Source organism: Ambystoma mexicanum, chromosome 3p (genome assembly GCF_040938575.1).
Source record: "Ambystoma mexicanum isolate Mex_15411 chromosome 3p, UKY_AmexF1_1, whole genome shotgun sequence".
In the NCBI taxonomy this organism is placed as follows: domain Eukaryota; kingdom Metazoa; phylum Chordata; class Amphibia; order Caudata; family Ambystomatidae; genus Ambystoma; species Ambystoma mexicanum.
Window position 1 is genome coordinate 423,004,135 of NC_090925.1, and position 13,581 is coordinate 423,017,715.

General features: G+C 43.8%; 1 protein-coding gene across 1 annotated transcript in view; it reads left to right on the forward strand.

Annotated features, from left to right (window-relative positions):
- BMP7 (bone morphogenetic protein 7) overlaps window positions 1–13,581 on the forward strand; it is a 557,435-nt gene that overhangs the window by 459,013 nt on the left and 84,841 nt on the right. The window contains exon 3 of the mRNA XM_069651102.1: window positions 3,126–3,274. Within this exon, the coding sequence (XP_069507203.1) occupies window positions 3,126–3,274 (149 nt within the window). The remainder of the gene's footprint in view (window positions 1–3,125; window positions 3,275–13,581) is intronic.

Sequence of the window (13,581 nt, forward strand, 5' to 3'; positions counted from 1 at the left end):
TGCGTAAGCACGATTCGTTTCACAAAGCGATGCAAATTGAGAGCCTTTTTGAAAAATACCTCTGAGCAAAGTATTAAGCCATTGGCTGCATCATAGGAGGTAAATGGATATGGGCAGGGCAGGCCTCTGTTCCCCGTCTCTGTGCGTGTGGTTCTCATTCTTGCTGCAAGAATGACCCCTGCACTGCAGGAGGTAGATTAAAAGGCTGCCTGCTGTGGCCCTCACCCACAACTGCGCCCCGGGCCGTTGCCAGGTTGACCCGCCCCTACAAACATGACTGTGCTCAGATGGGCTGGCACTCCATTTTACAGGAGGGTTGGCGAGGCCTCTCTACACGGATGTAGAAGTGGCAACACAATGCATAGGAATGCCTGTCCATTTTCTCGACTAGAGTCATGCTGTATGAAGGCAGGGGCTGCCTCTCCACCATCCTGTCGACTATTATGAGGGGCTGTCAAAAAACCATCATAAGGACACAATCCTCACAGAATCCGTCACAAAGGAGACCTTTCTTAACAAATGCTTAGACATTGCTCTCTCGTTCATCTTACAAAGGTTCCAGGATGACCACCAGTTTACGTTTTGATGGAGCAGCTCTCACATAGATATGAGCATCACAATTCTGTTATCCTTGGCTGATGTCAGCAAGGTCATAACCGCCACACAGCATCGCACTTTGTGAGAAAGGAAAAAGATTCAAGACATTTCTACTGTACATCCTTATGCCGGAGACAGATGAACACAAAACCTGATGAATTCTCACATACCTCAATTGCACATGAGCACGGGTCCTTGGCCCTGCCATTAGTTGTTGGCTCGGTTCTATGCCACAATCCTGCGTTTTAAAGCCAGAACACAAAACGACAGATTTGTATTGGCCGTTTTTGTGCAGGCTTTAAAATGCGGTTATCACATCTAATGCCCATCTTTTCCCACCCCCACCCTCTCCCGCTCATTTTCTCGTTAATCAGGGGGGGAGGGGTTACCCCCTGAACACTCACTTTCCCCACCCCCTTCCCACATCTGAACAAGCATTCTCCCCACACATTCTCATACAAGCACATGCACGCACACACATTTACACTTTTAAACGTACCTGTCACTCCGGTGTCGAGTCCGCCGGGTCACACAGAGCTTGTCAGGCCCTGGCCCTGCGCGCACTCATGCGCGGCAGGGGCCTGACAGTCCGATTTAGAAAGACTGCTACGTGCGGTCACCGAGGGGTCTTTCCATATCGTTATTTTTTCCTTTTGGAAAAAAGAAATGGGTCTTTCGACCTAGGACCGTTGGCTCCACCTACAAGCCCCCAGTAGTAAGATGATCAAGTGCTCTGATACAAACATCCTGCATTCTGGTGACGTAGCGTTAACCTAATACTTTCTGATTCCTATGGTGTTTCAATCTTTACCAAATAGCACAAAGGACAGTGCATTAGCTCTTCCCTATAAATTTTGCTGTGCCACATCTTCACTTTTAACCATGATTTTCAATCTTATTAGATACTATGATTTCACTTGATTAAAGCTTGAGATGCCCAATTTGCCTCACACCTCAGAAGCATGAAACCCAACACTGGTGAGCATAGGGTGTATTTATAGATGTCAAACATGGACCACGATTTCTCCCCAGGTACCTATTAAAAAGGAACCAAACTGGCCTAATCTGAATGCAAGCTGTAATACTCTGTGACAAAGATCGTCCACATAGCGTTACAGACCCAGCTAGAAAGGGACTCATTCGTCGAATGCGCACCCTGGTCGACGCAGAAACACACAGTTGCCCTTGATAAACCAGAGGATTGGGAAACAAGCCCCTCTGAACCAACATCTTAAAAGGTTAGACTGCCATCTTGGATTTGCTTCCATTTTTCCACCTGTATCGTGATTTCCGTGGGTTTATTATTGAGGGTTAATAACATCAGCTCCACATTGAACTTAATTATTCCCCAAGCCTTTTCTCTGCTCCAAAACCAAAGCACTGAAAGAAGGGTAAAACATGTCTTTGATACGTTACTACTTTTGAAAGAGGTCTGTCTTTCGCCAGCAAATTCACACTAGAAGTGACACAGCCTTTATTTTGTGTACTCTAATGCCTCCTTAGAGAATATTCACATAGCATCAGCCCCACCTTGGGGCTTCATTCTGTTGAAAATTCTAGATCAACAAATAGTGGGGCCGCGTGGTTGCAGATTATTACAGGATAGATGTATTGGCCTGTGTGTGGCAGAGCAAAGAAAGTCCACCAGCAGTGAAGCTGAAACAAGATTGCCCACTGCTCATAACGCGGGAATGTAACATGCATGTAGTTTATGGTGGTTTTCCATGCATTTCTTTAGTGTAACTTTTAAGTGCATTTTTGGGATGGGTCACCAAAAGGAATTGGGATGTGGGTCGGTCACACAGTAGCGCATTGTTTAATGATGGTGCTGGCAGCATCAAGCATTCCGCCGATCTCTTAATTTGTAATCGCAGTACCTAGCTGATTTGCTAAGATTGTCAGTCACAGGAGTCTTATCTTAAAAAGATCATCCGCTAGAGGTTTTCGTTGATTGGAGATCGTTCTTCTCATCAGTTGGCGATGGGCAAGGATACTGTACCTTTTATTAAGACATGGGCAAGTTCTGGGTTTGGTGTTCAAAGTACCAGCTAAAGTGCACACAAATTCTGCCTGCTCTGCCCCTTACATCTGAAGTAATACAATCTAGAAAAGTCATATTTTATCAAACGCCAATGCCTCCTGGTGTTCCCCCCTCGATTTCTGTGTACCCTCGCCAGGGAAGAGCTTCACTTATCAAAGTGGAAGCCATGTTTTTTAAGGTGGAATTTGTTGTTGGCAGAGATTTTCCTGGGTGGTGGCAAGGCAGCGCCGGCAATGAAGTACTCTCCTCCCTTGCCTCTTATCTAAGGAGTGTGCAATGTCTGTGTCTCCTTTGGAAACCGGCTCTGGAAACTTTGCTTCGGTAGTAGAGTAGAAGGTAGACATGGGCCAAAGAATTTGGACATCCAGGAACGAATGGGTGCTAAAGGACTGCTGTTTTTTAAATTAAATGTGCCATTTCAATTTAGCAAAATTATTTTATTCTAATAGGTTAAATGGTTAAAAATACAAACTCTTTTCCTTTTCAGGGATTCAGACTTGTTCCCATTAGACAGCCGCGTTATCTGGGCTGCCGAAGAGGGATGGCTCGTCTTCGACATCACAGTAACCAGTAACCACTGGGTGATGAATCCACGGTACAATCTCGGGCTACAGCTCTCTGTCGAGAGCGTTGATGGTAAGTTCCAATGAATACGTATTTCCAAGCTCCAGAAATTGATAGTAAATAAAGAACTCCTGCTATCGATATGTTGGTGGGAAAGTTCTGTCCCAAATTCCCGAAAATGTTTAGTGGTCCTTTTCATGGTCATCACAGTAATTATGATCTGCTTTGGGGCACAGCTAGAAATTAACTGATCTCAGATTTGTCTTAAACAAAATGTTTTAGAATTTGCATTATCGTTTACGTCAAAAGTGTGGGTCTTGATGTAGGTGCCATTACGTCATTAATCTAGATTTTATACAAGTATGTATTGCTACCTACATATTTCCATTCTCACACTTTTCTTATGCTCATTTTATTCATATTTTCATTTCTTTTTAAAACTTTTTCTATTTCTGTCCTATTCTTTTATCTAAATGGCTATTTCTCGTTCTTCTGTCTTTCTTCCCTAGATTTCTGCTCTGTGATTCCAGGCTCTCGGAACACCTTCCTCTGTTACCCCAGGCACATACATGTCTTCTAGCCTCCTTTTCAGGTGTGGTTCTTGCCATGGCTTTTGAAGCACCAATATTGCGGCTTGTGCCCATGTGCAATATTGGCCAACACTAAACGTCAACATCCAGGTTGTACAGCCCTGACTGAACAGGGGCAGAGAACAACGTGATGAAGACTACTAGTGGATCGTTCAATCTGCATTCAATGAATATCGCAGTTTGTGCAGCAGCAACCCACTGCTTGTAGCTGTGGAAAAATAGGTAAAACAGTGTTGATAGTGGGAAATGACTATATAGCTGAATTGTTAGTTAAATGTATATCCGTACATCATGTATGTGTTATGTTTTAAAACTATGAATTTTGATTCACAACAAATACACAACACTCAACGTAAATATCCTTAATGTACTCTGTGAGCTTGAGTATGAAAGAATATAATTTATCTCATGTAATTGTACAATATAATTTCAAATAAGAAAAGGGCTCCAGGTCTCATACTCTCGTTCTGCAATATGGACTAATAAGCATACCGTAAACCGGTCCTTGAGGAAAGGGTGTAAATGGATAAATTAGAAATGGAGCACAGTGTAAGCCAATGAGAGATCAAGCGTAGGATTGGAAGGGTAGTGAACCAGCAATGTAGATCCTACGGTGCAGAAAATGAGCGGTGGGTTTTATTGGCTAATGCACAACCTACAGGGACAGCCCTCCAAAAATAAAACTTGTGTGTTGTGGCGTGGCTCTGGTGGGCTGCATTTGTGGAGAAGAGAAAAAAGTTTAACAGCAAGTCTTCAAGATGGTTTTCTTACTTTAGCAGAGTCATCATGCAACGGGTTAAATGGTGAAGATTTGTTTTCATTCCAAAGTTTATTGAATTTTGAGGTCCTTGAGGATTGTGCAAATGAATGGCCACTACTTTGTGGTACACGCAAAGAGTTTTAATATTAAGAGGGTAGCTATGTGTTCTTCTAGTTCGTTGGAAGACTTTGCTTAGTTCTAGTTAAGATACTATATTGAAGTCTTGCAGATCCGTCACCATTATTACTTTGCGTAACACTTGTATTGATGCCTCTCTTGCTGATACAGTGCTGTATCAATCTGGAAGGATAACTTGGTTACCTGCACTGAGTCACCTTTCAAATTATTGAAATTTGATATCACATGCTACACTCTGCTTATTTGAGAATTATATGTTCAGTGTAATGAATTGTCTCTATGATTACCATTTGGAAGTCTTCCTGGTGACCATGGACTAAAGTCTTGCAAACATGATGAACCAGGTTTGGGTCTTGCTAGCTCTAGATGCCTTAAAGAGTCACAACCACATTGTTGCCATTTTCTTTACTTGTAAGTGCACATTAAGTGTAGTTGCACATTTGAATGTTTTCAGACTTTGCACTAATGTTGTGTTATTCTCTAAGGGATTCATAACAATGTAACACTTTTGTTTGCATTAGTATCATCACACAGAAGGCAGAATAGTTCCTCTCTTGAAGGTGGCAATAGCGGAGGGACTAGATTTCTCAGTACAATATTAAACGTATTTTGGCCAAATTGAAAAGAGGGGACTAATGTATGTACACTAGACCTGGAAGGTTGCTGACTTCCAGATGCCTATTTGACACCCACACCAAAGGTTTCTAAGATTAGTTGTGAAATTTTAAAATTTTCAATGGTGTTCTTTTGTCTGAAATTGGCTCCTTCATTTGTAATCCAAAGCATTCATGGATCATTTAATGAATGATAATGGTGTGTTTTCATATAGTGCTTTTGCCTAAGCGCTTTACAGAGATCATTTTTACATACCATGTCACCCATTGAAGTTGGTAAAAGGGGGGAGTCTTGTAGAATGTTGTTTAGATGACTAGCTAATTCAATCTGATCCACCATAAGCCATTTACACCCAAATTTCTGCAGCTCTACAATATTTTTTTTATTGTTTTCCCCTTTAATATCAAAATTGACATTGGATCTGTGAGGAACCGGAGGGTGTCCATCTTTTTCCCTAGGATCCTCCTCTTATGTGGCCAGGGAAAGGCCATTGCTTTTGGATCCCGAACCTTGGGATGGATATGCGAGGGAGGATCACTTGAGTGGAAGGAACTTGGAGAGTGGGGAGAGGACGTCCTTAGGCGAGACATGGTATAACCCCTTCCCTTTTCACAATGAGCCCTCTATCCCTAAAACCTTTTTAGGGTATTATCAACACAAGTTCCCTCCTTCCAAACTGTCTCCCTGAAACAACACCTTAGTACTGGGAGGAGGAAAAGACCAACTATAATGACACATCTTCATTTTACTGATACACACATAGATCTGAGACAAAACAGAGTTGTGAATGCTCCTTTTATTAAATCAGACGCTCCAAACACCACTCTGGTACTGAGAAGAAGAGAGCTATGGAGGCATACCAATGAAACAACCAGGCATGTCTGCCTAATGAACTTCTCCATAGTCAGGCAATGGAACTCAATGACCCACACCTGGCATCAGTTAGCAGTTCTAACAATACCTGCCGCTTTGAGAGAAGAGAAACAGACTGAAGGAAAGCAAGCTGGAGGCCCAGATGCAGGGAGCGGTGTTGTGCAGAAGAAGGAAACGCTGGATCTGTGGTCGGCTGTGCGGGTTCTAGAGGTCCTGTTACCCTCCAGAGCGGGTCTGCTTTGTGGAATCTGTGCAACTCCTGTTAACCCCAGCCGCTGTCGCAGGAAACCAGGAGAGCTAGCAGTGCTCTCTTTGGAGGCAGCGAAGGAGAGGCAAATTCTGGGGAAGCTTAAGAAGCCTGTTGCGAAGGATGCTGAGGAGGACGCTGCCGGGTGTGACCAGTGAGTGTGAAGCAGTTACACCTCGTACCGGAGCACTCCGTAAAGCGCAACAAAGTCCTTTGCGAATACTAAATGAACTGAAAGTAGCTAAAGGTACTTTTGCATGCCGGAACAAGTACTTTTAAGAAACTGAGAGAACTGAAACTGATAGAAAGCAATTTTTAATGACGCACAGAATACAAAGCACATTGAATACTTATTAATGGAGCAAAGCTAAGTATTACATGTGACGGAAATCAAGGAATGCGTTGAATGAAACAAGTATTGACAAAGTCAAGAGAATACCAAGAAGGGTATGAAAGTGAGAAACTAAGTATTGGCCCAAAGGCAAAAGGGGCCCAGGAATTGCAGGCTAGGAGGACACATGTGTTAGCAAGAGCCAGAGGAATATAGAAACGGATAACAAAGTGCATAATTGTTGATGAAAACAATAAGAAGTGGTATCAGTTGTGTGGCTTGTAAAGGGTGGACCATGTGGCCCGACAACTGTGCCTAGACCAAGTGCCCTACATGGAAGAAGCCAATGAAAGTATGTCTAAAGAAGTTTGTTTTGCCACAGGCTGAAATGGGAAATTGAAGTTAAGAAACAGAACTGTCTAAGTGAACTGGTACACAATACTACTCTTAAAAGGACTGGCAGTGTCCCAAAGAACTGTTACTTCTTGAAAACTGAAAGATTTGAACTCTTGGGGAAGCAAACCCCAATACTTTGAACTACTGGACGGATCTTTGAACTTTCTTTTGAACACTATTCTTTTGTTGCTGACATCCCAGCACATTATATACAGTTAGTTGTGAGGGCAAGTCTAGGTTTTGGACAGACATTTGATTTGGACATCCTGACACAGACTATCCTTAGTTTTCTTTAGGTAGGGAAATTCCATCTTAGCATAGGGCAAGTTAGGCCTTGCTCCATCCTGACATTCTGAGTTAAATAAAACTTTGAAAACTGAATTTGAATCTGTTGTCTGTGTCTACTCCATGATTCCTTCACAGATCCTCAAACAATGTTCCAGCTTGTAAGATCACTACTGGGCACATCAGACCTGGTATTTCCATCAATGAGAAGATTTAACTGTAAAGCATGAACTTCACCATCTTCAGACCAGATTAATGCCATGAGGCTGGTGGTAGCCGATATTTCTGTATGGCATCTTACACACCAGTAGTGCCTCTAGCCAAGCTTCAGATGAGGCACGTTCAGTGGTTTCCTTCGGATCTTTGGATACCAGACAGCCGACGTCGATTTCAAACAGTGCCTATTCCTGCAAAAGAAACTCTAAAATGATGGTCCCTGAAATGAATCTACTTCAAGGAGTTTCCTTTCGCTCCCTTGATCCCATGATGTCCTAAACATCAGATTGCAGCTTGGGAGCCTTGCTTTGTGATCCAGTTAGATTATCTATGGTCTCCTTAGGCAAATCCAGAACCAGGTCAGTGTTTTGGACTCAATGCTATTTTTGCTAGGTCACAAGTGGTTCAGGGAAAAAGAATGTCCAATCTAGATTGAAAATGCTGTGAGCATGAATTATTTAAACAAGCAAAGCGACACACATTCCAACATACTGTGTATCGCCATTGCTGGAATTCAAAAGAAAATGTATTTATCTGAAAATTGGCCATGGAAGCACAATCGGAAGTTGGAGTGGGATCGACTGCACACACCTCATGCCTCACAAATTGCCTTTACATTAAGAAATAGTGGAGATTGTAAATCTAAAGCCGGGTTATCGCCAATCAATCTTTTCTCAATTTGGGAGAATACCTGATGCCTAAGGTTTGCATCTTTAATTGGCATGAACTAGGAATCTGTAATCCTTATCTGATAAAATACAGTCACAGATTCCTCTATTGTAGCCGTCCCCTGCCTCTCCTCGCTAAAGATGTACGTTTCTGAGAAATTCTCCATGTCAACTGATCAGCCGTCTCTGAATTGCCATTACGTTTGGTTCTCGGAGCTTGCCCTTCTAACTCAGTTCCTGAATGTGCTTCTCCTGACGGGCAGACCTCCAGAATGCAGATCAAATGTTCCAGATCTGTCCTCAATTACACTGAACTTGACTACTTCGTTCCTGAGAGTCTAGTTTATGTTCAGTGATGCAAGTGGCCCAGATTTCCTTGGATCAAGAGTCGATGAAAAGTGGTCTCTCTGGATTCCAGATTCAATGGAAATCAAAAGCCCATACCTGGGCTTCCACCCACAGTGATCGGCTATTCTCTGTTCTAAAGAGCAGCTCTGCACTGGCTGATCTTTGTTGGTTTGGACCTTGATATATGATATGATATGATATGGTATTTGTAACGCGCCTATACACGGGTGTTTCAAGGCGCGACGAGGCAGGGAGGGGAGGAACAAGGGGAGACAAAACAAACGATCCTACTAGGCCAGGTGTCATTCAGATCGCGCAAGTGCAGGGGTGGGGGAGGGGGGAAAAGTGCAAGGGGAGGGGGGGGAAGTGCAGTAAAGGTAAGTGGCGTAAGTAATAAATAAAAAAGGGCTAGCTAGTGGCAAGTGCAAGGTAAGTGCAGAGCAAGTGCTGGGGAAGGGGGGGGGGGCTGTAGGGATACAGAGACAGTCCCGTAGTGCAGAGGGGTTCCAGGGGATCAGTGACTGGGACCAGGACCGAAGGCAGTTTAGAGTGGTCCAGTTGCAGGATCAGTGCAGTTTAGTGAAGAATTAATTAGCTGTTCAGCAGGGGAGAGGGAGAGAGAAAGCAGAAGCAAAGAGGAAGGTTTTGAGGTGCTTCCGGAACCGGAGGTGGTTCTCCTCAAGTTTCAGGGAGGCAGGAAGGCTGTTCCAGAGGGAGGCCCCTGCCGCGGAGAGAGATCTACCCCCAGCTCGTTGCTTCGAGAAGCGGCTGACCATGAGGGAGTTGGAGGCGGATGAGCGAAGGGCTCGGGGAGGAAGATATTTGGGAAGAGAGAGTTGAAGGTATTTAGGACCCAGGCCCCAGAAGGCCTTGTGGACAATGCAGAGGGTTTTGAACTTTATCCTCGCAGCCACTGGGAGCCAGTGTAGAGATTTCAGTCCTGGAGAGATACGGTCCCTGGGCTTGAGGCCAAGGACAAGTCTCGCAGTTCTGTTCTGGATGAGTTGCAGAGGGCGGAGAGTGGAGGCAGGCAGATTAAGATAGAGGCTGTTACAGTAATCCAGCTTCGAGAGAACCAGGGCTCGGGAGACAGTGAGCTTCTGGGGGAAGGAGAGGAAGGGAAGAATACCTCTGAGGAGGTGCAGCTGGTAGTGGGACCTCTTGGCGACGTCAGAAATATGAGGAGAGAAGGAGAGTGTGGAGTCGAAGATGACCCCAAGGTTTTTTGCCTTGCAGGTAGGAGCAGGGAGGGGGCCAAGGGAGGCAGGCCAGAGAGCTGCAGGGAAGGAGGGAGTGGGAGTACCGATGAGTAGAACCTTGAAGCATGGCTGCCGGCACAGAAGTGGGGAATGGGGCGGCTGTGGTCTCTGACGTGTCCCTTAAATGATGTGAATAGTGAATGATTAGAAATGGGAGTGGTGCATAAATCTGTGAATGGTGTGAAGGAACAATGGCCACAAGCAGATTTGACAGTATGTTGCATTTTCTTTAACTGTGTTTCTTTCAGTCTTCAAGCTTACAGAGTTCAAAGACGACATTTTAGGCTTGCATTACTTTGTGCTGACAAATGTAGCTCCCATTCAGTGGGGTAAATAAAGCTACAATTCTACCCCTTGGGAACTCGATGAGCTTGTTTAGCAGCTAAATGACTTTGGAGAATATTTGGGAGCTGCCGAGATTTCACGCACCAGTACTGAAAAGTCTCACCAGAATAGGGTCCTTCATGCTTTAATGCACACATCTTCTGAGGATTTTACACTGAAGTCTGTTTTCTTAGTAACAGGCCTATCCGCTCGAAGAGTTAGTGAGTTGCGAGCTTATTCTGCGATTGAGGCAGACCCAATTTTCGGGAAAAATGCACTGATTCTATGGACTCGTATACTTTTGGCTTTTACCCAAAGTTGTTTATTTGATTTAGGAGATTTGGCCAAGTTTCCTTTTCCAGTTCGATTTCTGAAGCCCAGGCAGCTTTAGTCCTTGATCATTCCTGTTTCTTTACACGGGACAAAGTTTATTCGAAAACTGCTTGTGTTTGTTCATTTTAGTGGCCAATCTCCGCTCATGGAAGCTTCGAAAGCTTGTAAGGCCTTTGGATAGTGGAGGGATTTTGTCAGCTATTCTGTCCAATGTAATCTATTTCTCCAAACGTAATGCTCATACTGCAGGGCCTACGGAGGCTTCTATATCATTCTTAAGGCGTATCCCTATTGAAGCTATCTACAAGGCCACTACTAGGGCGGCTTCTATTGATTTTTGCGAGAATGGCAGTTTCTACTATTTGTGGATCTGATGCCCAGTTTATTCAGGACTTCTGAAAAATATTTTCTAAACTGTCCTTGAAAAAAAAAAAATGCTTCCTTTCCTCTTCCAATTTTAGGTGTTGCTTGTGAGTAATGCAATTTGTTGGACTGAACTGTCTGTGTTGTGAGAATAAGTGTATTTTGCTCTCGTAACTACTGTATTCTTGGTTATTGCGCTTTTTAAGTCATTCTGCTTAGCCTCCGTTATGGTAGACACTGGCAGTGGCTTTTGGAGGCTTTCTACCCAGTTGGTCCCGCTGGGTTAAGTAAAAGGAGAGAGCACGTCTCATATTTCCTTCTGGGCCGTTCAGAAGGCTGGTATCCACAGATTCCAGCTGTATTTGCCTTCTGAATGTGATCTTGTTCAGGATAATGCAGGAAAGCTTCTACAGGCCTCTTCAGGTTCAATGTTGCTTCTTGGTGCTTCAGGGCTTGTCCCAACAATTTACAAAGTGTAGAGGCGGTTTCTCCTATCTTGCTATTGCAAGTAGAGTTTGCACACAGCCTCCAATCACACAAAAAATGATCCCATCAAACATTTGAAAGCCATGCAAATCATTGAACCGGACATCCTATTCAAAAGGATTACTTGGAGAACTGCTATAGATTAATAGACCTGCAGCGAGGGCCGTACCGGGCGGTATCGTTCCGCATACCTCGTTAAAAGCCCGAGCTTTGGTCTTCAGGACCTTCTGTGTTGCATCTGTACCAGCCCACACCTCTCCTGAAGAGTACAGCCTGCCATGGGCTCACATGAGGTGACCGAGGTATACCTGTTGGCTCTGCCACTTTCACATCTGTTTGAGCTTATTGCTGGTTTACGACTTGTGTGGGATTCAGTAGGCACTTTAGGCAAAGTGTATCCCTGTTCTCGTGCAAAACAGTTGTCTTTTTGTCACAGACATACCTTGAATCTCAAAGATTTCTATATTGCAGCGGTTTGGTCTTGCATAATCACCCAGCTTCCCTACGTGGAAAGGGAGCTTCAGTGGTGTCTGTGTGCAAGGGCCTGTAATACAATGCTGACTGGTATCAAAATGCGCTTAAGAAAATCAACGGGATAAACTAGTCCCACCTGACATGGGAAAACGTGTGATGTCAGGCCGTAATGATTATTGATTTAGTAAGAGTGCATGTTCCAGAAAGGAAAGATAATTTTAAGACGGTACAAGAGCAAGTATTCAGTAAAAATCTTTAAACTTGAATAAGTTGGCTTACATGTAAGGCATGGTCTGAGGGAACAGTTTATCTTTCCATACCAGTATGTGAGATGGATCAATGTGCGCAACTTGCAGTCACATGATCATCTTTTCACGATCAGTAAGTAAAATTTTGTTACATTGGGCACTAATGACACATTGTATTACAGCGCTTACAAGTGATAACACGTCATCTTGCAGCTCTATACAAATTGTATTGTTTCAACTTTAGAAATTAACTGTATGCATTATTGAAGGTAATTTGCCTCAGCAAAGTCACTTTGTGCAATGTCATCGAGTCAACTTGTGTGCAGCACTACCTATTTTGTAACTGGGGCCGAATGCCATGGTCCCTCCCTGTGAATTCATCACACAAGCGATGGCACATCTGCTACCCCTGACATTCTGGTGAAATGATGTTCCTGGTAGAAGAGAGGTCAAGAGATCTTGCCCCTCTTCCAATGAAAGGTGCGTTTTGCCTTCCTCTGTGGATGACCTTGCCTTTTGTGTCTTCTACAAAACCATCAAAATACATGACAAACTATCCCTCACTTTGTCCCACTGCCTGCCTCCTCTCCACCTCTTGTGACCCACACACATTCTTCTTTCCCACATCTCGCTCACTTCCCTAACCACCTCCACTGAAGTCATCATCCTCTAGTCGGCCGATCCATCATGTGCTCCCAATGATCCATTCACACCCCAAGTGAGGAAGGGAATTTCACCTGTCACAACATCTCATCTCTTCCATCTTCAAACATCTTTCTCATCAGGCATCTTCACAGTCTCCTATAAAATAGCAGTTTGACGTTCTTTAATTGACAGTCTTTTTTTCGATTAGTTTTTACGAAATATTTGCAATGACAACTCATTGAAAAATATAGGGGGTGGAAAAGTGCATATACGGGGTGAGGGGAAGGTTCAGGAATAGAGAAAAAAACAATAGGGGATTGGGGACTTGGGGGTGTGAACCCCCCAAAAATCAAAAATAACCAATTTTGATTCATTTTTTTGTTGAACATTTTGCATAAAAAACTAATCAAAAAGACTGTCGATGAAATGACCGAACCAAAATAGCAATGGTCATACACCTAATTGAGAAATCCACTGCAGACCCCACCAATCCCTCATTCTAGAGCAGTGGTCTTCAAACTTTTTATGCCAAGGCCCCCCTGAGAAAACAATAAATTGTTCGGGATCCCCCTGCCTCGCCCCTCTGTGTTGGTGTTATTTTTTTTTTATCGAGTGAGCTGCGAAATGTGTGATGTCCATACACGAGCACACTGGATTGTTTTGTATATGAGACTCTGGTGAGCATGCCAATCAAAGAAGTTGCCTCACATTGTAAATCCACTAGGCCAGTGGTCTTCAAAAATGTTTGGCCTGGGCCCCCCACCCAAGCAAAATTTGGGC